General features: G+C 31.6%; 2 protein-coding genes and 1 pseudogene across 2 annotated transcripts; 1 reads left to right on the top strand and 2 right to left on the bottom strand.

Annotated features, from left to right (window-relative positions):
- The first annotated feature begins 3,352 nt into the window (after nucleotides 1-3,352).
- Nucleotides 3,353-7,263, top strand: LOC116107901 (putative methylesterase 14, chloroplastic). Its single transcript, XM_031394173.1, has 5 exons — nucleotides 3,353-3,829; nucleotides 5,082-5,321; nucleotides 5,406-5,549; nucleotides 5,909-6,043; nucleotides 6,837-7,263. Exons 1-5 carry the CDS (start codon nucleotides 3,578-3,580, stop codon nucleotides 7,107-7,109), a joined length of 1,044 nt encoding a protein of 347 aa, XP_031250033.1. The 5' UTR covers nucleotides 3,353-3,577; the 3' UTR covers nucleotides 7,110-7,263.
- Nucleotides 7,264-7,629: 366 nt separating this feature from the next.
- LOC116107883 (regulator of nonsense transcripts UPF3-like) lies at nucleotides 7,630-19,457 on the bottom strand. Its single transcript, XM_031394158.1, has 13 exons — nucleotides 19,246-19,457; nucleotides 19,015-19,127; nucleotides 17,954-18,049; nucleotides 17,740-17,838; nucleotides 17,584-17,663; nucleotides 16,774-16,872; nucleotides 15,045-15,168; nucleotides 11,869-11,969; nucleotides 11,264-11,687; nucleotides 11,052-11,126; nucleotides 9,998-10,098; nucleotides 9,844-9,900; nucleotides 7,630-8,408 (listed from the first exon to the last, which is right to left on the bottom strand). Exons 1-12 carry the CDS (start codon nucleotides 19,383-19,385, stop codon nucleotides 9,862-9,864), a joined length of 1,491 nt encoding a protein of 496 aa, XP_031250018.1. The 5' UTR covers nucleotides 19,386-19,457; the 3' UTR covers nucleotides 7,630-8,408; nucleotides 9,844-9,861.
- Nucleotides 19,458-21,606: 2,149 nt separating this feature from the next.
- Nucleotides 21,607-26,070, bottom strand: LOC116107900 (annotated as a pseudogene).
- Nucleotides 26,071-26,478: the final 408 nt, after the last annotated feature.

Raw genomic sequence — 26,478 nt, 5'->3', positions numbered from 1 at the left:
TGTTGTGGTGATTCATATAATGTTATTAGGATAACATTTAGACATACAATTATTCATTTATTCTATTTTGTGTTAAAAGTTATAATTTTCATTTAAGCTTATATGCCCCTTGAGAGATCGGTAAAATGTAATATTACACATATAACATTTTTTAGAAAACATTATGTGGCATAATATGATTGATTGATTTTAAATTAAAATTAAACTTTCAAATAATCATCTTTTGCTATATAACATTGTATAAAAAATGTTATATAAGAATATTGTACATGTAGTATTATTCAATCGGTAAGTATAATTTTTAAAAATTGTTAGATGCTCGAAATTTACTGATTTAGCAATTTTTAAAAAAGAAAATGATATAAACCTTTCATTTTTCTTTAAAAAAAAAAAATGTTGAGTTCAAGTTTTTTTTTTCTTTTTTATAATCGAGGGTGTTCGAGCTAATTTATACGCATCTCAACTAATCCTCCAGGATTCTAGAACTACTGATCAGCTCTAGTGAGCTGGAAAAAGCCAAAAATGCTGGCTTGAACTCTGTTAATGTGAGCCACTTTTTGCTAACATGAGTCCATCTTCTTCGAAAGAAAGTGCTAGTGCACTTTAGCATGTTTGTGTGTTATACTACAGTGAAAAGTTGAGAATTTGTTAAAATAAAGGAAACGATATTAGCTTAAAGGTGAGAATATGGAATAAATGCAATTAGAGGTATCAATATGCTAAACCTCGGGTGAGAATATGTCATTTTCTCTAATATATTCATGTAAAAGGCAATTGTAGTGTTGCTGAAAGAAGCCTAAACCTACTCTAACACACACCAGCATGAATTTATTGTGGTTTAACTCTTATATTGTATTATAGATATAGTGTTGGTTCCTTAATTATATATATGCAAAATTTTAATTATATTTCAAACTATACTTTTTGTATTTATAAATAATTAATTAAAGTTAGAAAATATGAAATTATTGAGTTGAGAGGTTAAGGCATGAAAATTGAATAAAGATAGTTATGAGAATCTAGTAACAACTGTCCAAAATCAAATAAGATATAAATAGCATGTGCAAATGACTTAACAAAGAACCTCAAACATGGTATAACTCATTACTTCTTAATTTTTTATTTACTTTTCATTCTGAATTCAATAATTATATTTCAACTTTATTAAATTTTTAAAAAAAAAAAAGGACCACAAAGTGGATAGGAATAGGATGGGTAGGAGTCTTTGTGAGCAATTTCATTTTATTTGGTTAATAATTAAAATATCTTATGGATTATATCACAAAAACATATATGAAAAGAAATAATATCATTATGATGGAAAGAATTTAAAAATATAGTGAAAAGGAAATAATATAATTATGATGGGAAGAATTAAGAAAATATTATAATAAAAGATTTATTTGACCAATATTGCATATGTCTTTTTCTTTTCTCTTAATTATTTTCAAAATATACTATAATTGAATATATTAGAAATAATTAAGACCATTTTGAAAAATTTCAAAACCTAGAATAAACATTCAAATTTATAATTTTCAATCCTAGTCAAATTAATGCCTATATTTAACTTTCTAAATAAAAAAGGAAGTTAAAAAATCATTTTAAAAAGGTTATTATTAAAATTTCCTTATCATAATTTTCTTTGAAATAATAAATTTGTTTGAATATATATTAACTATTATATAAAACTCTAAAAATTAAAATTATTAAATCATAAAACAAACATAACTTTATAAAAAAATATTATTAAAAATTAACAACTAAAAAACACTTTACAAGTAAATTTTCAAAATGAAAAACAATTTTTTTTTTCCATTGGTTATAAATAAGAAAACAGGATTTACATTTTCTAAAACAATCCTTTTGTTTATGAAAACAGAAAATGAAACAGATGCCGAACGTGAGAATTTGTCTCTTATAAGAAAAGAAAAAAAAATGTAAAACTACCTCTAGATAGCTTGATGATTCATTTGATTCTTGGGTTTATTATTTAAGAGGTCATGAGTTCGAATCTCTACGATTACTAATAGGAGGTAGCCATTAGACCATCTCCAACCCATTGCACCAATTTGGTGCAATTTTGCACCAAATTGATGCAATTTAGTACAAAATACTATTCCATCTCCAACCCACAACACCAAATATTACACCAAGAAGAATATCTTTATATATTCTTTAAATATTCTTATTTTTTCTTTTATTGTAATAATCACAATTAATCTATTTCACTCATTATTTTGTATATATTAATTAAATATTGAGAATGATATTTTTATTAAATAATAATTATTTTAAAAATTATACTAATTTAATAAATAAGTATTTATTAATCAAATAAACATTATATTTAATATAAAAAACATTATAGAAACATTACATCTAATATAAAATAATACAAAAAAAAAAAAGAGCAAGGATTTGAATTCATAACCGATCTAAGCCTACGTGAGTTTTTTCAAAATAAGTAATTAAGAATTATGCAAAAAGAGCTCAACAACAAGGTCAAGGATCTTAAAATAACTCTAGTTCTTCAATATTTTGATAATCTTACTGGATCCGGAACTATATACCGAAATATAAATTGTTATTTTAGTTTATGTTGTATTTTCTTTTAATTTTAGTATTTTTAAATTAGTGTTAATTTTTATTTTGAGTTTTTTAGTTTAATATTTGCATTGAATAAGTTCTATTTTTAATTTTTCATTATTTTTTAAATTATATCATTATTATAAGTTTATTATTATAAATAATAATCAAATTAAATTAATACTCAAATTTGGTGTGATTTTTGGTGTAAATTTAATATTCAAATTAACTTAACAAAATTAAAAAAACAAAAAAACCAAATTAAAAAAATATATATTTTTTTATTGTGTTACAGTGCTGCGCCATTTTGGCGTGGGTTGGAGTACCAACCCACGCCAAATGGGTGTTTTTTGCGCCAATTTGGCGTGGGTTGGAGATGCCCTTAGGACTTACTAGGTCGTTAACTAAATGGGGTCTTCATTTTTCAATTCTAGATCATACAAACATTTATAAATAACATATTTCCTACAAATAATTCAAAAAAAAAAAAAAAAAAACTACACCACATCTAAAATAAATTGAAATAAAAAAATGGAAGCAAATTAGAAATTAACCAAAAATAATTCTCAAAAACGTTGAAAACAAAAATGTGTTTTCCGAAAACAAATTGTCAAAACACTTTTCTCCATTTCCAACTACAAAACACACACACTTTGACTTTCACAATGATCCCTAACAACCTTGAAATCTTTCATTTTCAACCCAATCTCTCCACAAGCAGCTTCAGTTTACCGCAGTTTCAGCAGTTAAAAAATATTTCTAGTCAAACTCTACTTACTTACGCAGCTACTTCTGACAAATAAACATTAAAGCGTTCAGTTCAGTTGGATTTTTTTCATTATTTCGTTTATTGTATATGTTTTTTGTTTTCATCATGTTACTCACCTTCACAAACATGGATTCCTGATTTTCCCGGAAAAAGTTTTAATTTTTCTTGGATTGTGAGGGAAAAGATCGGTGGGTATCGAAGGGAATTTCATTTGGGGAGATGGGTAATTTTGTTTGCATGACGAAGAAGGAGACTAAAGAGAAGGGGCATGGATCCAGAAGCAAGAGAGTGGGGAGGTCTCAGAGGAAGCTTTTAGCGGAAGAAGAGTTGTTGCATAGGCAAGCTTTGTCTATGGCGCTTCAGCAACATCAGTTTTCTCAGCGGTTTGAGGGATCCATGTCGAGAAGAATTGGAGGCTCTACAAGCTCTAGAAGACGCAATCTTGATGACCCTTTATCGAATTCAAAGCAGGTTACAATCACTTTATGTTTATATACGTTGAATGATTTTATTATTATTATTATTATTTTTTTACCTTTTTAAATTTATTTAATCATTATTGGATCTGTGCTGATAGTGGGTTTTGATGATTAAGGTGTAATGAAAAGTAGAAGAAGAGAAAATAAAAATAAAAATAAGAAGTGTTAATATTAGGAAAAGTCAAGCTTTTAGAGTAGTATAGTAATGTTTCTTTCTTTACTTTTTGTTAATGACTTGAAAAGTGAATCTGAAAAAGTATGGGGAACCTGCTAATTCATTGTGCTTTTAGGATTTTGATTTTGATTTTGATTTTATTGAGGATTTTATTATGCCTTGAGAATTCTTTAGTATTAAGTATTGAGCATGGTTTTACGGTGAAAAGAAACCAAGATCAAGGTTTATCAGTTTTAGTGAGGTCAACTCTACTTTCATATGTTGAGAGAGATGATATCTTTGACTCTTGACTTTTAATTTTTTCAATTATGGGGTTATTGGTGAATGGTTTAGGACAATTGATAAATTTTTTGTTGGAGATTAAATCATTATCAGCAAGCCACAAGATGTGGAAAATGTGTTGAAAAGCTGTAAAGGGTACTGTAAATACTGAATAGTGATTATGATGTTTGTATGTCCTAAAGTTTCAGGAGCCATGTGCCTCTTCTCAACCTGCCAGAAAGGTTCTGGCATGATTGTACTTAAGATTAAACCATGGCCTTTAACTAGGAAGGTAACTTGCCAATTTGACGGTACCTTTCTACAAGTATGCAAACATTAAAATGATATTTGGCCATTTACTTGGTTCTGGCATGAATTTTTGTTAGAAACACAGAGAATAACACTCTTAATTTCCTCATGTTTGCCCTTAGGAAAAAACTTGAATATGCATTACAGACCCTGGAAACTCTTATTTTTTCCCCCTTTTTTACTTTCAATGAAGTTTGGCTATTTACTTGCTTATGACGTGAATTTTGTTTTCAAACATAGTTGATAACAATCTTAATTTCCTCATGTTTGGCCTGAGGCAAAAAACTTGAATATGCATTACACACCCCAGAAATTCTTTTTCCTTTTCCCTTTTTCCTTTCTTTCTCTGCTATTCTTCCTTGTTAATAGATTTAATTGTAGACATGTATTATGTGGCAATATTTTGACCTTTAAATTCTAGTAAGTAATGGTTGCATATTTCAGTAACTGCAGTTTGCCCGATAGAAATAAATTTCACCGACTAACATGTCCTGTGCAGGCACCAAACATTCTGGAGAATATCCAGTTTAAAAAAATTGTACTAATACACGGAGAAGGATTTGGAGCATGGTGTTGGTACAAAACTATTGCTCAATTGGAGGAAGTAGGATTGCAGCCGACAGCTTTAGATCTTACAGGATCTGGTATTGATCTGACAGATACAAACAATGTCACCACACTGGCGGACTATTCAAAACCATTGATTGATTATCTTGAAAACCTTCCAGAGGATGAAAAGGTTAGAAATATAGGTTGGATAATGCCATCATTCGTATTCATTAAAAAAAAAGTAGCTGACAAGCGTCTATTTTGTGTTTTTCAGGTTATGTTGGTAGGTCACAGTAGTGGGGGTGCCTGTATTTCTTATGCATTGGAGCATTTCCCACAAAAAATCTCAAAAGCGGTTTATCTCTGTGCTACAATGGTGTCAAATGGCCAGAGACCTTTTGATGTATTTGCTGAAGAGGTACGATCTGAGTTCTGTTTGATGCTTCCCAAGTGCTTTCTAATTGTACCAGCCTCGTAAAACAATTATACCAGCCTGTTCATTAAGCATATACTGGAACCTTTTCTGATCAATGAATGTTAATGATTTATGGTAACATCAATTATTCATGCATAACTCTTATAAATGAAATTTCATTTTTCACCGATGTCTAACACTACATGCGATTAGTACAAGAAATTATTTGCCTTCGCATTTGCCTATCCAATTTAATTGCTAGAATATCATGAGAAATCTCATTTGAATATTGTTCCTCAAGCCATTTTCGCTGTTTAGAATTATTCAGTCGTATGACCTCACTGATGAAATTTGTATTGCAGCTTGGTTCTGCCGAGCGTTTTATGCAAGAATCCCAGTTTTTGATATATGGAAATGGTAAAGATAAGCCTCCTACAGGATTCATGTTTGAAAAACAGCAAATGAAAGGGTTATATTTCAATCAATCACCAACAAAGGTATTGTATAGTTCAAGCCTATCATTTTGTCTTCAGAACTTCTGGGTTTCTACATTTCCTTATTGCGGAATGCAACACATTTTATAATTTATAAAATCATATTTATGTAAAATATTTACTATCTCTGCTTCTCATAATCATGATATAGTGTATGCCTGGGGCTGTAAATTGAAGTTAAAAATGCTATTGTTAGTGTTTCTCTCGCTGAGTACAACATCAAGATTTGCAAGTATGGTACGTTTTGTCCGTGGTTTTGGCCTTGAATGGCACTCCAATGTTTTGCGCAATGCTGGTCAAGATCTAAGCATATTTGATAGCTCATGCCAGGTTGTCAAACATGATACTGAGTTTTATTTTAAATTTTGCGTCACTGTTATTTTAGATTATAATAGGTTAATATATGAATATTGGAGTCACCAATTGCAGTTAAAAAAAAAAAAAAAAAAAAATTCTTATCTTCAAATTTTAGAATGTCACCAATAATATGCTACTTTTTTTTTTTTTTTTTTGGTTTACGAAGTCGGAATATATCGAGCTCCCGTGGACATCCACCTTTTGTTGTGCTCCAATTGTTGTAGGCTATATTGATAACTTCTAATCGTGTTCGGTTCTTAAACTCTTCCGCGTAGTATTTTACATGGGCTTGTGGAGCTAAACCATAGCATAGAGTACATTATGTGATCTAGCTAGTAATTGTTCCTCCAAAACTAGAAGAAGTGAAATAACAACCCGCCCTCATCATTATATATGCCTATGGATAATATGATTTGACATGGATTTTACTTCATTTCAGGATGTTGCCTTGGCCATGGTTTCCATGAGACCTACACCGCTGGGTCCTATTATGGAGAAGCTGTCATTGTCCCCTGAAAAGTATGGAACTGGCCGGCGGTTCTATATACAAACATTAGATGATCGTGCCCTTTCACCAGATGTCCAAGAAAAGCTTGTCAGAGAAAACCCGCCAGAAGGAGTCTTCAAGATCAAAGGAAGTGACCACTGCCCTTTCTTCTCGAAGCCACAGTCGCTGCATAAAATGTTAGTTGAAATTCTTCAGATTCCATAGCTTGAATTTCTGAAACTGGGACAATTATTTTGTAAATCGTTTGTTTTACAGAAGACAGACATTCATTGATTACATCAATGGCCTTTGACGAGGTAGGCAATTATTGTATGTAAAACACTGAGCCATTTGTCTATTTTAGTTTATTTTCTGAATACGGATATAGGAAGTACATGTGTTTACCTTTAATTTATTAAGCAAATATTAGATTAAAATGAACTCTGCTAGATTGTATGACAGAAAAATTAGTCCCGATTCTTTTTACGACCAAGAGGTGAAATTTTCTTTTAGCCTTTTTAACGGTAAGAAATATATTTAGCTTTATTTATTTACTTGTTTTTATTTTTACATTTTGTACTTGCTGTTGGTAAGTTCGCCGTTGGTAAGTTGAATGGACAATCTCCCAGTGAATGAAATTTACCCTTTTGTTTTACCACTCGAATTTATAACATGTTATAAGTTGTGTATTTACAGTTATAAGTTTAAGTTGTTATAGGTAAATCATATATGTTGCAAAGGAATGGAAACACAAACTGTTGAGAGGTACATGTTTAACATTAAAACAAGTCACAATCAAAGTTATACGAGTCATATGCAGCTGAGAAACAAACGTATAATAAGCTTCTCTACATACCAGGTTCTACTCTCTACTGCACTAAACATTTCTGGGCTCTGACTTCCGAAACAATACATAGGACAATATTTCTTCTTTCGTACGATTTTCTGAGGGTTAACCACTAGAACCCAAAACAAATTTTACACAACGCAGGTAACAGCGACATATTCACAAGTACAACCAACTCTCATATATAAAAAGCCCTACAACTGATACCAACTGGTTAAATGTCAATAATGATTTGAGGACTCTGAACTTTGCATCACCAAAGGAGCGCCGGAACTTTCCTCTACCAATGGCTACGCAAAGTCAAGCAAGAACTTCCAATTTAGCATCGATAGTACTGCTGATATCCACCTTTCAATCTAATGCTGGTTGTTCTCTCATGCTCGAGAGGATTGGAAATTCGTAGATACGAGGCAGATAATTCAATAATCACATCAATTAGAAGCTCTTCATTGCTTCTGAGTCTGAAACAAAGTTGCTTCCCCAGATATAGATGATGGTTCCTTGAGAATGAATCTCAAAAAGGATTGGATCCAAACCTGGGAATGGACTAAAACAAACCATATGATTATTTACCAATTGCAAACTCCAACAAGGCAAATAAGATCTTGCCATTCATCGCCACATGACAGGAAAAAATAGATTGTCAATATCTGGAAAAGAGTTGCAACTTCTAAAACCTGAAAAGCAAACAAATTCACCAGAGTGAATAAAAAAAAAATAACTATGAACTACATCAGTAAATTTCACCAGGCCTCGAAGAAAAATAGAGGCGACACCAACTGCTTGCAAGCTAACATGTATGTTTCAAAAGGACTCATAAGCAGGAAAGTAACATAATTCGAATTGATAATAAAACTTCTAATTGTACTATAAATTAACAAAACCGATTAAATTCATATTATCTAAGAAGATTTTAGTAATAACAAAATGTATTTTATGGTTACATTATTTGTTTCAATGCATTTTATGGTTATATTATTTGTTTCTGTTTTATGAAGAGATGAAGATACAAAAAAGTGGTTTTAGAAGCTAAAGACCATGGGAACTCAGCGTATAAAGGCTTCCCTTCTCAGTTGACATGGAAGCAATATTATTAAAGACAACTTTAATACTGTTTTAAATAATGTTAAAATGGATCAATGCATGACATTTGGCTATCTATACCTGCAATACATTTCTAGATGACAACTGATATCATGGGGCAACAAGTCCATCATAAGAAGATATAACCCCTAACTTCTGTTAATCTATCAGTTAATGATATACCTATGGGGATTGCCTAGATAAAAACAACCGTCTATTCGTTGAAGGGGGCATTTGCCTCACTGGTCCATGTTAGCTCCATCAGTGGGCTTAAGATTATATACATGTAACGTTCTGATATCTCTACACATGTAACAGCTTCTGATATTTATCCAATACACAGCATTCCTCCATATTATTCTATCTAGCTAACTCTTCATTTAATTAAGGTTTATGGTCCAAAATGATGTATCCATATGGTGATTATTATTTTGCTGTCCCTTTCCTACTCAATGTTACACTTTCCAACTCTGTTATACTAACCAGGGAAGATAATAAAGTATTATCATGTATTTTGCATTTTCTGATACCATCTCCTATAGAAGATTGGAAGGTTCTTAACTTAAAAAATAAACAAGATAAATCTAAAATGAAATTAACATTTATTTATTTCTTTTTTTTTTTTTTTTTTTTTAAAATCCTAAACTAAAGGACTATAATATATAACAATGATTAAAAGGGAAGACATTTACTAATGATAAGGTTGATTGAAACTTTCAAATCAAAAGCTCAACTACTATAGCTCGATTTAACTTCCCACAAATCGAAAATATTTTGAACCTGTTGAAGAAAAGGATTATAATTTCCCAATAACATCATCACTACAACACCTGATACATGTCCAAACAAAGCTATTTAGTACACAAAACTCAAAGAGAACATAGCTTTAAAATTTATGCTGACACCATTTACGTTAAAAGTTTACGCAATTATACCCCAATATCATTCCAGTGAACAGCTTGTGAAATTTCTGAATCAGTTCAAGTTTGTTTATAACCAAATGGAAAACCAGATACATATAAAGCTTACCAGAATTAGACAAATACTTTAATTCCCAGAAGATGTCTTTTGAATCCATACTTGCTTCTGTGTTTTCCAAAAAAGAGATTTAAGACTGGGTAGAGTAAGGACACGGGGATTTATACATACCAGAAGTTGTTTAAAAAAATATATATTGCCTCACCTCATGGGCACCTGAGCTGGTAGAACCTCTTCTTTTTGAAGACTTGCCCTCATCATCCTTTGTAACACGGGCAGCTACACGATGAACATTATGTCGGGAACCTGGATATATTCAATATTTCAGCTGCATAATCACGTAATTGGAGGATAATTCTATTGTTAAAAAGGAAAACAGTGACAGTATATGAACCCTGCATAATAATTCTTTAAACCCATTTTTTTATTGAAGTTTTATATTACTAAATAAACAGTAAATAAAATTACTAGTAAGGATAAAATAAGGTAATAATATAAAGAGAAAAAATTGCTCTCCACAGCCTTCTTGCGTGTCTACAATTTCAATATTACTATAACAATTTTTTAATTTTTTTTAATTTTTTGGTTGGCTGATATAAAGAAAAAAAAACCTGTTCATGAATCATGACTAAACAAGTTTGAACTCAAATTGTCTGCTAATTGAAAATTTTATTGGCACAAAATACACTAATTGTATGGACTAAGTGAATTTGTGTTGCTGAGTGTACAGCAAGTTGGGAAGTCATATCATTTCTTTCCCAAGCTTAGATTTCAATTGAGTTACAGATCACTTTTCAAAGGAACTCACATTGAAATTAATTCCAAATATCTGAAGAGTTAAGGGTACCAATAACCCTAGAAAATTTTGGATCCCAATTTTCACATTTTGACTGCCTTCCTAAAAGAGGAAGTAAAGTTGCAGAAAAAATATTTTGTAATTAGGTCTGGAAATATTAAAGACTGTATGTTCATTTCTATTTCCGGATTTTTCATTTTCAATTTTAGGTTAGGATTTGAGGTGGTGAAGAAGGAAGAGGATGAGTGAAGCAAGAACTCAAAGATGAACACTGAAGAAAATAAATTGTGATGATATCTATTTAATTGAAATCATTTTTGGAGCCATAAATGGAGCAGAATAAATATTAGCTTTCAAAATTTTTATGATTGGAGTATTGGGGAAAACAATGGTAGCCAGCCAAAAGAACATAACAGATGACCAATATAGGTGTTATAGAAAAGCTGACCATTTTCTAAATTACCTCCATTTGAAGGAGCTATAGCTCCAGTAGTCTTGCTTCCACGTGGAATGTCATCTTTGATGTCTCCATGGGGAGCTGAAAGACATAAGCAGAAACTGAAACTTATACATTGCCAAAAGAATAATGCTCATTCAAGTTAATCATTTGATGCTAAACTATATATAAATACTTCATACAAAAACTTGATGATCCCAGCATGGTAACAATGATACCTTCAATTGAATTTGAAAGCAATTCATTAGGCTGCATGGATGACGAGCGCTGCTCAGTAATCTGAGCAACATCAGAATGACGAAGAGGAGCCCAGGAAACATAATCAGGTCTATCCCTATTTCTTGTACGTTTCTCTTGCTTCTCACTTTCAGTACCTAAACCATTCAGGACTTTTCTCACAAATCTACTGTCTGGACCTCTCTTTGTATCACGGTCAGATCTAGATGTGTGTAGGTCATTATTAGATACATGACCATCTGTACGTGACTGTCTATTCATAGACCGAGGCAGTGGCTTCCCATTCTCTATGTTTAGGCCTTGCTTCTCCCGAGCTTGGACTGCAGCCAAGGGTTGAGTTTGGCTTTCACGCCTCTGAATCTGTTTTGTAGTAGTTGTGGTAATTCCACCAGATGATGTTTCGCCCTGATGACAGAAAAGGTATCAGTCACCCAAGGTTTCACAATATCCATCACAATTAGCATTGAAGACGCTAGCGATTACTGTTTATTCAGTCCACAAGTTTAGTTCATATCAAACTAACAGCATCTGTGCTGGAAATGGTAACCTTCAATCAAGTAGGCAAGTTCAGAAACAATAAACTTACATGAGAAATTTCTGGATCTTTCGGTTTCAAAAGCAATATCTTTTTCTTTCCAGAATCAGAGGTCAAGGTTATTCCCGAAACAGTACTTTCAAGACCAAGAACTGCAATTCAAATGATCAAAACAATTACAAATTATATTAAACAAATAAGTAGAAGCAGTTATTTAACCCATAATTTCATCACATTGGGAGCTTCTAAGCAGAATCACACTTACTGTCTGCACATATGACCAGAACAGACATAAAAAGAGATGCAGTCATATGCCTGCTCACATATATACACACACACTTTCTGACAATGACAGAACGACATCAATGTAAAACACAAATGCACTCTAATAAGTTCATTGTTCAGAAATTTCTTATCTTATAATGCTTCCCCAAGTAATTGTTCATCACATATGTATAGTTTTGCATTATCACAAACAGTTTGATTTTACTTATTAGTTAACACCATTACAGTCATTGAAACTAATTATTTTAATTAAATAAAGATGGTATGAATAATTAAAGAAGAAAACAGGAGAAGTTTTAGCGACAATAAAACTAACATCAGAGTCATCTAAATCAAACAAAATGAGGATTCATAAGTAATAAACCTATATCCATTATCAACTATTAATATCAGAGGATTCTAAATCCAACAAAATAAGGCCTTATATACAGTGGCAAGTCTAAAAATATGGAAACTACACAAATAAGTACCCTAAATCCTACTACAATAAAATTTTAAAAAGAAAATAAGAAAAAAAAATCTGACCAGAAAAGTAACAAGAGTGACCCAGATATATAACTTTCAAAAATAAAATGGTTCTATAAATAAAAACTTAAACTTAGATTCTAGATTCTGCATCAGTTTCATTACATCATTTGTTGTAACATGAAAGTGTAACCCACTTGTATGAATCCATAACTTGAATTGGACCTCAACAACGTGACAACATAAGAGAAGAAAAGTTTGACAAAAGAAAAAAGCTACAAATTTTACTAAGAATAAAGGACCAGAATGGGGGAGGGAGATAACACACTTTTTCCTCAAAGTACATACCAGACAAATACGTACATGCATGGAGAAGGAGAGCAAGAGATGAACGTGGGCATGATATAATGAATGAGAAGACAAAATTGAATACAGATAATCCAATGATTCTACTAGAAACAATGATGTCTCTACTTCAGAAGAGTTTACATGTCAACTTGATCAACAGGCAAACCTCAGTTGTCATACATCCACAATATTAACAAGTTAAAGATATACATGATCAAACATGACCAAGACAGTAAAAGCGATAGGTGTCCAAAAACAGTGAAAAAAAAAAAAGCGTTTTTAGTAAATTACATCACTATCATTTTGGTCATATCAAAATGTGGCTACTGGGTAGATAAGTTTATTTTGATGGGAAATAAGTTTTAAAGATTTGTGCCTTTGCAACATAGCTCGGTCATCAGTTCAACTTCGTATAGTCCAAGAACAGTACACAAAATACACCCCATCTAAATTAAAATAAACCCATCTTCTATGAAAAAAGAAAATTATTCTTAAGTAGTTCAAAAAGAAATTGGAGGGAAAAAGCATACTGGTATCACTTTCCAAAATTCCTTTCCCAACAGAAGAGGTTGGCTGACCCTGTCGCTTAGGCACCACAATGAAAGATGATTTGTCTTTTCGACTTGCGTTTTTCTCACTGCCCTTTAGTACATACTGGGACAAAAAAAAAAAGTGAATGAGAAACAATGGAGATCAATATTTATCCACTTAACAGTCATAAATTTCTAATTTGCAAATAGGGTAAAACCATCAAAACAGTACAAACAATCACAAAGAAGTGAAGCCACTAGTAAGTAATGATGTCAAAGAAATTCCAACAGAGAGAGAAATGAGAAGAGAAAAGGGGAAGGAGTTAAGTAGGAAGCAAATAATGATATACTGAAAAAGAAAATCAGAACTCAATTAAATGCATAACTCTATGAACCATTTGTCCAGGATGTTTCACTTCTTAATTGCTGTAAAACAAAGGTAGACAACAAAATATTTTTTTTCCTTTGATAAGGAAAAGGAGATTATTAAATGCCTAAAGCCTTATGTACGGTAACAATATACAGAAGACGTGAAACCAGAATAGAAACACAGTTTAAGGAATCCAAGAGATTTAAGAACAGTGATGAAACTGATGAGAAACAAAGATCCAGGAATATAGTTACCTACCTATTTATCCCTAGCCTAGATAAAGGCGGTTACCTTCAAAAGCCTCTATAATTTTATTCCAACCACAAGCACCATATTAGATGAACAGAGATTTCTCTCCAAAATATAACTGCTCCCTTCCCCTCCACTAGAAGCCACTAGTCATTCAAAGGGCATGGCATCACCAAATTTAACATAAAGATTGGAAATGAGACAAAATTTACAAGACTACAGAAATATTAAAGCAAGGGACCAATTTCTTCCCATCTCTTTCACACATGTTAGCACCAAACTAAATTCCTTTTCCTGTTCAGTTTGTCCAACAGAAAATCACTTGCATGAAGATATTTTCAACACTTTCTACTGATTACTACTGTGGCCATGCAAGAAAAAGGCATTCATGAATTTTAAGAGCTTAGAATACCCCTTCATATTATTTAAGGGAATTTCTGGATAGTGTAATTGCTAAGGTTTAAAGATAAGTTTCCTTTTTCAACAGCCTTGTCCTTGTTGATGAGAGAACAAAAGAAAAATCCAACAAAAATTCACAATTGAAACACTACATAACTATGAATACATCTTCCAGATTTTGAGCGGAATATGAGCCAGTTAAACTATGGGCACTATATAACTCAATGACCAAGAAACCTCTCACCAACACCAACAAAGAGAGTGAAATTGTTATTGACTTTAATCTGAAATAAACAGACAAACAATTTGCTGCAGATAGAAATAAAAACCACCAACTACAAGCTTCACAACATAAGTAACTGAGGAGGAATCCATTAGAATATGAGCTATTGAAACTAGGAAAACTATACATCTGGATTATGTTCTGAAGGCCTCTCACAAAATCCACTATTAGTAAGGAATTGCTAATGACTTTAACCAAAAACCCTAAAACTTGAACTTTGTCTAACATATTTATAACACACACACACACACANTTATTCTTAAGTAGTTCAAAAAGAAATTGGAGGGAAAAAGCATACTGGTATCACTTTCCAAAATTCCTTTCCCAACAGAAGAGGTTGGCTGACCCTGTCGCTTAGGCACCACAATGAAAGATGATTTGTCTTTTCGACTTGCGTTTTTCTCACTGCCCTTTAGTACATACTGGGACAAAAAAAAAAAAAGTGAATGAGAAACAATGGAGATCAATATTTATCCACTTAACAGTCATAAATTTCTAATTTGCAAATAGAGTAAAACCATCAAAACAGTACAAACAATCACAAAGAAGTGAAGCCACTAGTAAGTAATGATGTCAAAGAAATTCCAACAGAGAGAGAAATGAGAAGAGAAAAGGGGAAGGAGTTAAGTAGGAAGCAAATAATGATATACTGAAAAAGAAAATCAGAACTCAATTAAATGCATAACTCTATGAACCATTTGTCCAGAATGTTTCACTTCTTAATTGCTGTAAAACAAAGGTAGACAACAAAATATTTTTTTTCCTTTGATAAGGAAAAGGAGATTATTAAATGCCTAAAGCCTTATGCACGGTAACAATATACAGAAGACGTGAAACCAGAATAGAAACACAGTTTAAGGAATCCAAGAGATTTAAGAACAGTGATGAAACTGATGAGAAACAAAGATCCAGGAATATAGTTACCTACCTATTTATCCCTAGCCTAGATAAAGGCGGTTACCTTCAAAAGCCTCTATAATTTTATTCCAACCACAAGCACCATATTAGATGAACAGAGATTTCTCTCCAAAATATAACTGCTCCCTTCCCCTCCACTAGAAGCCACTAGTCATTCAAAGGGCATGGCATCACCAAATTTAACATAAAGATTGGAAATGAGACAAAATTTACAAGACTACAGAAATATTAAAGCAAGGGACCAATTTCTTCCCATCTCTTTCACACATGTTAGCACCAAACTAAATTCCTTTTCCTGTTCAGTTTGTCCAACAGAAAATCACTTGCATGAAGATATTTTCAACACTTTCTACTGATTACTACTGTGGCCATGCAAGAAAAAGGCATTCATGAATTTTAAGAGCTTAGAATACCCCTTCATATTATTTAAGGGAATTTCTGGATAGTGTAATTGCTAAGGTTTAAAGATAAGTTTCCTTTTTCAACAGCCTTGTCCTTGTTGATGAGAGAACAAAAGAAAAATCCAACAAAAATTCACAATTGAAACACTACATAACTATGAATACATCTTCCAGATTTTGAGCGGAATATGAGCCAGTTAAACTATGGGCACTATATAACTCAATGACCAAGAAACCTCTCACCAACACCAACAAAGAGAGTGAAATTGTTATTGACTTTAATCTGAAATAAACAGACAAACAATTTGCTGCAGATAGAAATAAAAACCACCAACTACAAGCTTCACAACATAAGTAACTGAGGAGGAATCCATTAGAATATGAGCTATTGAAACTAGGAAAACTATACATCTGGATTATGTTCTGAAGGCCTCTCACAAAATCCACTATTAGTAAGGAATTGCTAATGACTTTAACCAAAAACCCTAAAACTTGAACTTTGTCTAACATATTTATAACACACACACACACACAAAAAAAAAAAAAAAAAAAAATCCGTCCTAAGAATTTGGTGCAAAGATAGAAGTTATGATATATATGCACCACCAATAACTACAAATTTCTCAAACATAAGCACCTGAAGAGGAATGGATCATTTATGGAAGTACAAAAGGCTGTGCTTGAACAAATAATCCAATAGGTAATTACCTTTTTCTTCTCTGAGCCTCTTTTGGTGGTACCTGAACCAGACTTTCTCGAAGATGCTCCCCTACTTCTTCTGCTAGCTTTTCCAACAGCTGAGGAACTCTGTCATCAATAACATAATCCAATTCAAAACATAAATGTCTTCCACAAGTAATTGTATCTTTTTTTAGAAAGAAAAAGAACTAATTTGTAGATAGGTGAAAGCATTTCATTGTCTATGGAAAACTGTAAACTATACTTTAACTTTAAGGGAAGATGTGCAAAAGCGCAGGGAAAACTCTTAAAAAGTTTATGTATCACGCCATGGTAATTCAAATAAATCTTACAAATTAACCAGATCCCTGTTAATAGACCAGAAGTAGTCCTTTATAAGATTATATAGTAGCGCATTCACGGTGACCATTCCCCATATAATACTAAAACAAAACAGTGTGATCACTTCAAAACTAGTAACTGGAACAGCATTAGTTATCATGCAAAGCCACAGAATATATGTAAACTATCCGGCATGGGTTTTTCAAATCACTTGCAATCATTCAAATTTGCAGGCTGAAGAATTTGTTCAGAGCCAATATAAAACTTAGAAGAATCTTCCAATACATAAGACTTGAATGAAAGACAGAACCAAATAAATTACAACCATTCATGAGTAGTACACCAATCAACCATTGATATATATAAAATAAAGCCCTTCCATAAAGCAGAAATATGCAAGGCTATTAAGCTTTCTCCATTGAACATCACTTGGTCCCATAAAAATATGTATATTGTCCTAACACATTATATTTTACAAAAAGGAAGGACCCCATTTACCTGAGTTCGGCTTTCAGAAGCTCGTTTCAGCCGAACATATTCCATTAGTGGTGTAACAATAGGGGTTTCTTTTGTGGCACCTGCGAATCAAAATAAACAAATATTTACAAACAACAATTTACATTCATAAAATAAATCAGCAAACAACTAACATACCAGATAGTTCAGCTTCTTTTCTTTCCAACTGAATTTCTGCACTAGGAAGATTCTCAACAGGTTTCGCAATAAGTTTGAGGAACTCGAGATAATCAGGATCTAGTTTTGTCACATAATATTAAAAAAAAAAAAAAAAACTTATTTAATACTATTGTGTGCACATAACAACAATGACAAATACAAAATTAGTTTAAATAAATAAAAAGAAAAGTACCATTATAAATGGTCCCTTCACGACTATCTTTTCTAGTACAAGGCTTTGGAACACGTTGTGAAGGAGCATATTCAACAATGGTCTTAAACTGAGATCCTGAACATAATTGAAACACATACAAAATAGCAAACACAAGTAGAATTAGCCGACAGTACAGGAACATTCTTCCCTGTATAGATACCATAACAAAAATAGACAATTAATATCAAACTATTAAATATTGAACTAAGTGACATTTCAATGTTACAAGTTTCTTGTTAAGCTATTACACCTAATTCGAAACAAAACTCATAACATCAAATATAACCCTTGCAATTACTCTTACTACAGAACATAATACATTTCCTATCTAATGAGTAAATATTACACATTACTGGACTTGTTACATGTTACCAGTTGTCATTCTAATCTTACAAATTTCACATTAAGCAGCAATACCTACTAAAATCACCCGTGTTCATTGTAATGAATGCTCGTACAATTAAATACAAAACTTCCCAGTATTGATACTGCAGCAAAAATAGACACGTAATATTAAACAATATACTATTGTACCATACAAAAGTCATACTTGTGGTAAATTATAAGTTGCCATTTCACTGCTACAAGTTTCCCTCAAAGCGATCATATGTTAGAGTAGTAACAGAACTTCATCATATTAAATATAAGGCTTTCCTACTACAGAACTTGCAGCAATACCTACTAAAATCACACGTGTATATTGTAATAAAGCTTGTACTAATAAATACAAAACTCCGTGGTATCGATACTGCAGCAAAAATAGACATGTAATATTAAACAATAGAATATTGTACCACACGAAATTCATACTAATTATACATTACAAGTTGACATTTCACTACTACAACCCCTTTAAGCTATCATACTTTTAGTTTGCAACGATAATTTTATCATATTAAATATAAAACTTCTCTATGCAAAATTTTTAGCGAAAATTTTATAATATTCAATACAAAATTTCCAATTAAACACACTTATAACAAAAAACGAAACACATTACTTATCTAGCCAGTAATGTTGCAGATTACCAGAAGGGTTACCTTTCTCATTAACAAAGACATGTCCGTTGAGCAAATCAGCGAACTCGAAAACATCCTCCGCTCGCTTCAACTCAACATACGCTCGAGAAAACCTCTGAATCTTATGCTTGTTGCTGCAATTAAAAACTCAATCAATCAAGATTCTAAAAATAAAAAAAAAATAAAAAAAAACCCTAAAAAATCAATTTCAAATAAAAATTTTTATAGAAAATTAAAATAAATAAAAATAACCTCGACTTCCCTTGGCGAAAGCAAAACCAGTTGTAGCGGCCGACGAAACGATCGTGAAAGAGAGAGAGGAGGTCGGATTGAGAGAGAGACGGAGGCAGATGCCTAATCACCAATTTGGTTCTCTGCAATGGTTCCTTCATCTCATCGCATCGTCTGTCAATTAATTTTAATTTCAATTTAATTCGTCTGCAATTTATTTGTGATTAGGAGTCTGATTGGTTAGTTTGGAATTTTAGAGTTTAGGACATGCGTAACCAATAAGTAGTGTTTTCGGGACATTAGGTTATTTGCTTTATTTCTAGGGGCTTTTCTGAAAATCAGCCTATGTTGGGTAACGATTTATTTTGTTATTTATCCCAATAAATAAACTACTTTTAAGTTTTAACATCTTTTCTGAAAAAAATTATTACAAATATTTTTAACGTCAATATTTTATTTTCATAATTTCAAAATAAAATTCATAAATTAATGGTTACTTGATAAAAGTTTAAGAAAAACTACAAGCTTTAAAATTATTAAAAAAATGTTTTTTAAGAATTGTTTTGTCCGAGCTAGTTTGTGCGTACATCAACTAATCCTAGAGTCTATTGAATATTCTATAAACCTAATGAGTCAGATTTTAGGTAATTCACCAAAATGGTTAAACTCTTGTCATCCGAGCATAAGGCTTGTGATTAATTGTTAAATTTATTATCTTAAACAAAAAATACTTTATATTTATTTAATAATTTATTGTTATGAGAAAAAAAAACAATTCATAAGATACATTATATGGCATGTTATATAAATAACATTTAATATATTATCAAATTTCGCTATATACTTTTTTATATAATAATTTACATCACTATGGGTAACATTTTAGTTTATTTATATTAAAGTTTTTTTTAATCAAGTTATTTTTCAATATTTTTTAAATCTAAGTAAGATATTATTCATTATTAAGACTTTATACAATCTACGTGTCTAATATTGATTAGTGTTTCAATTTAAAAAATTGGATTACCCATTGAATCGTAGTATGTGTTAACTTTATGCCAGTAAAGGAAGGTTTGCATCTGAGCAAGAATCAACAAGAGAGTATAGAATTTTCCAATTGAGAATTCCATTTAATTTCAAGACTAATAGTTTTTTTAATAGGATGGCAGATCGGGTTACTGTTAGGCTGCGAATGGTTAGGGTCTTAAGAAAATTATTCTGATAACCTATCTTTTACTTCAGTCGTTATTTTGTTTGGCTCAACAGGAAAAAGATAATATAAGAGTTGATATAGAGTGTGATATGATAATGATTATTGACTTAGAATGTGGTATTTTAAGATTATTTGGATATTTTATTCTTATTCCAATTTTATCCTTATTTAATAAAAATTATAGACACAAACACCCTCCTTTTAATATCAAATAACAATTAACTCAATTGTTGAATGATTTCTTTAACCTCATTAATTAATAATTTGGACAAAAATACCCATATATATAATCTTGTAATATCTAAGTATTTTATAATTATTGTCAATTAAATATATTAACTTTTTATACAGTCCACATGAATCAAACACAATAATAATTATATTCATTAATCTTTAAGTTTATTTATCTCACTAATAATCTAATCTTTTTTTATAATAAAACATTGCCAAAACCAACCCTCTTTAATGTTTTGTATGAACCAAACGCCCCTTAATGTGTTATATTCCTGTCATGTCTTATAGAAAAGCTGTAGAAATTTTATTTAATCTGAAAACAATTTATTAAATTATTCGTATTACTGGTCCTGATACAGATATTCTTAAACGAGTGACATAAATATAATCCATTAACTTGTTTAATAAATACATTATAATTGTGTCACAATACGAGTCAATTTGTTTACGACACTTTTAGCTTATTTAACTTATTTATAACACGTTGAATTCGTTTACGAGAAATAACATATTTTTTATTTGCAGGACCATTTTAAATACTGTGCAATTTTAATCAATAATCATGCGTTAGAAACAAATTTTTGTTGTTAAATCTTTATTTTTTTTTTCAAAATAAAATTTAAAATATAACGAAATGCCCATAAATTTTGTGGCGTCAGCCGTCACTGTCACCCCTAACACCGTAAAATTCATGCCAGTTTATTGTTCAATGCTACAAGAACGATCCTCGTCGCAAAAACCCTTCCCTGAAAAAGTGCTTTCCTGATCTTTAACATGGATCAGTTCTTATAAGAACTAAGCGTCTCAACTACAGGCAATGTCAAATGGGCTAGAACAGAATAATTTTAGAGTTCATCAAACGGCGCCAAATCTAAAGCTAATTCACCAAGGCAAGGTTATAATATATCCATATATAAATCTAAATCGGACGGATACGATTAATATAAGTTTCAACGGCAGTTCAAGCTAGCACTGTGAACATTTACATGATACAGAATAAAAAATATAGTACTTTCGAGATAAGACGGCATATATTTGCAGTATGAAAATATTGACATCAGGTAAGAAAAAGAGCGAAAAGATAAACAATCTTAGGTGTTCTTCACACGGCTGCACATACAGTGCTCACAAATGATTGAGATTGGTCAAAGAATAGCACACCGGCTTTCAGCTTGTTTACGGAGCTCCTCAGTCTCCATCTTCGCTTTCTCAAGATTCTCTCTAAGCTTACGAATTTCATCGTTTGATTTCATTTGAGCTGCTTGTGCCTTCTCTTCTGCCTTTAAACGGGCAGCTTGCTCCGCTGCCAATTGCTGTTCAAGCTTACTAGTAGTCTCTTTGAGCTTCAGCTCAACCTATTAAGAACATCAACGTGGACCATTAAACCCTAGAATAACAATATAATACAAATACTGTTCAATATTATTGATGAATGAAAAAGACAAAACATTAACTAAATGGACAGATAGGACCAAAAAAGCCAATAGCATTCCCTAATCTATCAATTGGAGACCATTCCCAAGTAAAATAGCATCCCTAAATTGATACAGTTGGAGTACCCCTGCAATCCTACAACCACTGTTAATCATATAAGAATATCTGAGGCCGTGCAAAGCAACTCATAACATTTCTGGGATTACAAATCAATAATTTACAATCATACTTTACACAGGGACTATAGAAAATAAAAAGGGAGCTCAAACAAATAAATCTACAATATTCAACATATATTTTAACGACATATATCCACAATTTTCCCACCAAAAAAGATATTATACCGACAATGCTCGCATCAGGCTGATGTCATGCAAACAAATTATATTTTCAACAATTTCTAATGTTTTGCCCAAATCAAACTTGCCTCCATGAATTAATTGTATCAGAATCACTACAACCTTAAAACATATATTCAACAATCCAGTAAGAAGATTCTCAAGGAACTAAAATTGCAATAGTATCCTTGGACAAAAAGTCATTTCACAAAATGTTACATGAGTGCAGAATACGTTTACAAAGGATCTCATTGATCACCAAGATCATTCCAAGGCCGTGCTATAATTTTAGACTAGTGGAAAGGGGAAATAATAGTAATAAAACAGGAAATACAGTACAACAAAGGTAGACAATAAAGATCAGGAATAGGGTGCATTTCAATATGAGCAAACTACTGCAGGCACTCTTATTGTTTCTTAATTCATTGAAAGTCAAAATGCAAAAGAATGTCTACAAAACCTTTATGTAAAATTCAACTAGTTATAGTAATCAAATCAGAATATGTGAAAATATGGCTTTATAAAAGAGTTTCTTCATGAAATGGTAAGTTAAAGCCTCTTAAGAGGTGCATAAGAAATTTAATCTTTCCAGGGGCGGTGTTCTCCCTAACTACAGGAAAAGGCCAGAATTGCACCTTACCTCTTGTAATTATACAACTTAGAAAATCTTAATGCAAATGCACATGATAAATTAAAAATGGATAGAGTTCAACCAGATTACCATCTCAGTAATTCGTTGGAGTTGATCTATATGATCTTTCAAATTGCTCCTTCAGAGCTGAAATTTCTCCTTTGAATACTTTAGGGAATCAACCTCCACTTGTTGCATGAAGTCATAGCCCCCTTTGTTATCAAGTAAAGACATTTCACCAACATATTTAATGTGAACTGCATGAGTAAAAAAAAAATTGTGAACAAACTTACCTTCAATTCAGTAATAATATCATCTGTGTAGGTTGTCCACCATTCTGCGCTATGACCCTGTTAACAAGGGAGAGAAGTTCGCAACTTGTTTAGCTCTTTTGGTTCATCCTTAGTCTTGTTATCAAAAAGCACTCGCGATTTTCACACAAAGCAAGAACATCCTGAAACAATGTTAATATAAATTTGAAAAAAAAGCTTATATAAGCCTTTTACAGAATTAAGTGAACATTTTAAGAATCGTAAAGCTGAAGATGTTCAGCCTAGAAAATATATGCTAACCAAATAAGATAAAACAATATCAAATGGGTCATAATTTTTTACAAGGTAAAGCATAAAGTTTTTAGAAAATAATTCCGTAGTGCTTGCAATTTGACTTGATTTATAATAAATGCTCTCTCTATTCAAGACCCAAAAGCAAGTCATCAAAATACATTAGAAAGTAAACAAAACCAGTACCAAATCACTAGAGAAAATGAAAAGCCACTCATTAAAACTGATGAAAAATTTCCTCTCAAACTCAGTGGCTCTAAATTGGTAACTTTAAATCATAAGGTAAGATTCCTTACATTATATAACAAAGCATGAAATAATGTGATAATTTTACAAAAAGCTCAAGCAAAAGCTTCAATTTGTAGACACAGGATGACATTTTCTTGAGCATCAACAAACTTGACAATTTATTGCAGTATTTATACAAGCCAATTTTGATTCCTATAAATGATAAAAAGTAAAATGAGCAAAGGATAAATCCATTTTGTTGACAGCAAGGTAAGGGCTAGAAGAAAATTTTACCCATCTGCTCCAATTATTTAAGCAACTAAAGAGTGAGCTTGGTTAAAACATTTCTCAAGTTAAAAAAGTAAGAAATAGAGATCATCAAGTAAATGTTGGGGCAAATGTGTTAGCATTGTTGCCACCAAAAAAATCTCTCGCTAAAATTAGAGACAACTGAAAGGGAAGAAAGAATAAAAACCAATCATGAGGACAGATCTATACGGAGAATAAAAACCAATCATGAGGACAGATCTATACGGGCTTTAAAGAAAGTTTAATCTTGTAACACTAATTGCAATTATGTAGCATATACTGGTCCATCACCAGCAAACCAGTCAATGTATGGAAAATATAGATCCAGTGACAAGATTGGATTGCTAAATCCTATATAAAGTTATAGATCCATGATAGTAGAGGGAGTTCCAACCTTAGAGGACCCTAGAACTTCAAAAATAAATTCACTCAAAACAAAGACCTTTAAGAAAATAAACAACACGGCTAATAAATCAAACTTAAGTTAAAAAAGAAACCTTTAAAGGATCTGGACAGTCACGACCCAAATAGTCTTCTAATGTTTCCTCATTATCTTCAAGTTCATCCCCACCGGTGAAGACTACAATCATGTAGTCTATAATTTTGCTTCCAAACAAAGTCTGCAAGCTGCGTAGCGCAGCTTGTTCTTCTTGTGAAAAACGGGTTCTCACCGAGAAAACTACAAGGACTGCATGGATACCATCTTTGGCCAATTTAATACATTTGACAATTTCTTTCCCAATAAATTCAGATTCAGCAGAAAAATCAAAGAGTCCTGCAATGACTCATCACATGAGTTTATTTGATGAACAAATTTCAGATACAAGATAAAAGTTGTAAACTGTACAATCAAATCCAAGTTACCATACCAGGAGTATCAATAACATTAATGCTCTGGCCATCTTTGGGTTCAGTTCTCTGCAATTCACAAGTACTAGTAACACCAGATGAACTAGCCCTGGACTTAAAAGCCCTTCTTCCAAGAATGCTATTCCCGGTAGCACTTTTTCCATTGCCAGTACGCCCAACTAAAACCACAGTCCGTTCTCCACTGGCTACAGACTGTTCTCCACTAGATAGGGAAGGGAGCTCCCAATCATCATCTATCAAACTATCTATCGCACTTCCACCCATTATGTAAAAGATTAAATTACTTCACCTGCAATCCAAAAAATATTAAAAGCACTTTTGATCAATCATTGCAACCCATGATTTTCTTCTAGCCGCAATCCAAGTTAACACCAAAATTCACTATTCCAACCACCTTCCTATCTGTATCTAACGAAATACTGCACTAACAAACTAAACATAAAATCCGAGGTAGCATTGCACAACACAATTCATCCTCAACAATTACATTGACCTTCTTACTCTAATCTATTCCGTTCATAGCATGCTTCATCAATGATCAGTAATTTGTAAAATTAAGGTATAAAAACAACATTTAAATTCAGTCCCAGTTCACGATCCCCACAAACCCTAACCTAGAGTACAGACACAGTAAGAATAATGGGAATTTTTCCCGGTACTGTAAAACGATCATAAATAGATTTGAACAGCAAAAATAACAAAATTCGAATGACGACTACTCCCATTATTTAATTTATGTGAGTAAAAGAAATTTTGATTAAAGTGAGAGCACGTTTTTTCATAATAAATAATTGATATAAACGAGTCAACTAAATTGGGGAAACATTACAGTCTGATCAAAATCGAAATCAACCAATTCGACATGAAATAGCCAAGCAAGTAATTAAAGATTATATTTTTAAATAAAAATAAATAAAAAAACTAAAAATTGGTCTGTGAGATTACTTACTTGAGACGAGAGAGAGACAGAGAGACGATAAAGAGTTTGCGTCAGCGACTGAGAATTTAAAGTCGTAAATAGAAAAGAGAAGGTGGATTTTTTATATATTTTATTTTATTATATGAAATACTATTTAAAAAGCTTTTTTTTTTTTTTTTTTTCAAATTACAATCTAACTTTTTGTAATTGATTTAGTAAATAAAAATTTTCATCTATTTTTACCCTTCACAATTTTTATACCTTCACTCTAACCGTTTATTATAAACCAATTATTTTTTCTAATTATTTTCCAAATTAGCGTTAAAAATTAAATATTAAATTATTTTTAAACTAACAAATAAATCAACTAGTCATATTTTTAAGAAATAAGAGATAAAATATAATGTTTTTTAAAAAAGAATAATAAATTTATATATGATTTTTTTTTTAACTTTATAAAGATAAGAAATAAAATAAAAATTATAAACTTTGACTCCTCAAAAATGGTTTTTTTT

The sequence above is a fragment of the Pistacia vera genome, unplaced genomic scaffold, assembly GCF_008641045.1.
Source record: "Pistacia vera cultivar Batoury unplaced genomic scaffold, PisVer_v2 Contig549, whole genome shotgun sequence".
Taxonomy (NCBI): Eukaryota; Viridiplantae; Streptophyta; class Magnoliopsida; order Sapindales; family Anacardiaceae; genus Pistacia; species Pistacia vera.
The sequence above is the reverse complement of the archived record's forward strand: the minus strand, read 5'-3'. Positions and strand labels throughout refer to the sequence as shown.

Excerpts from the sequence above, each read along its gene's own strand:
- LOC116107901 (XM_031394173.1), top strand. The coding sequence starts at position 3,578 with ATGGGTAATTTTGTTTGCATGACGAAGAAGGAGACTAAAGAGAAGGGG. Across the intron at positions 5,550-5,908 it reads TTGATGTATTTGCTGAAGAG|CTTGGTTCTGCCGAGCGTTT; the intron begins GTACGATCTGAG and ends TTTGTATTGCAG. Across the intron at positions 6,044-6,836 it reads TCAATCAATCACCAACAAAG|GATGTTGCCTTGGCCATGGT; the intron begins GTATTGTATAGT and ends ACTTCATTTCAG.
- LOC116107883 (XM_031394158.1), bottom strand. The coding sequence starts at position 19,385 with ATGAAGGAACCATTGCAGAGAACCAAATTGGTGATTAGGCATCTGCCT. Across the intron at positions 19,128-19,245 it reads TTTCGCCAAGGGAAGTCGAG|CAACAAGCATAAGATTCAGA; the intron begins GTTATTTTTATT and ends TTTTAATTGCAG. Across the intron at positions 16,873-17,583 it reads CTTCTGAAAGCCGAACTCAG|AGTTCCTCAGCTGTTGGAAA; the intron begins GTAAATGGGGTC and ends TATTGATGACAG.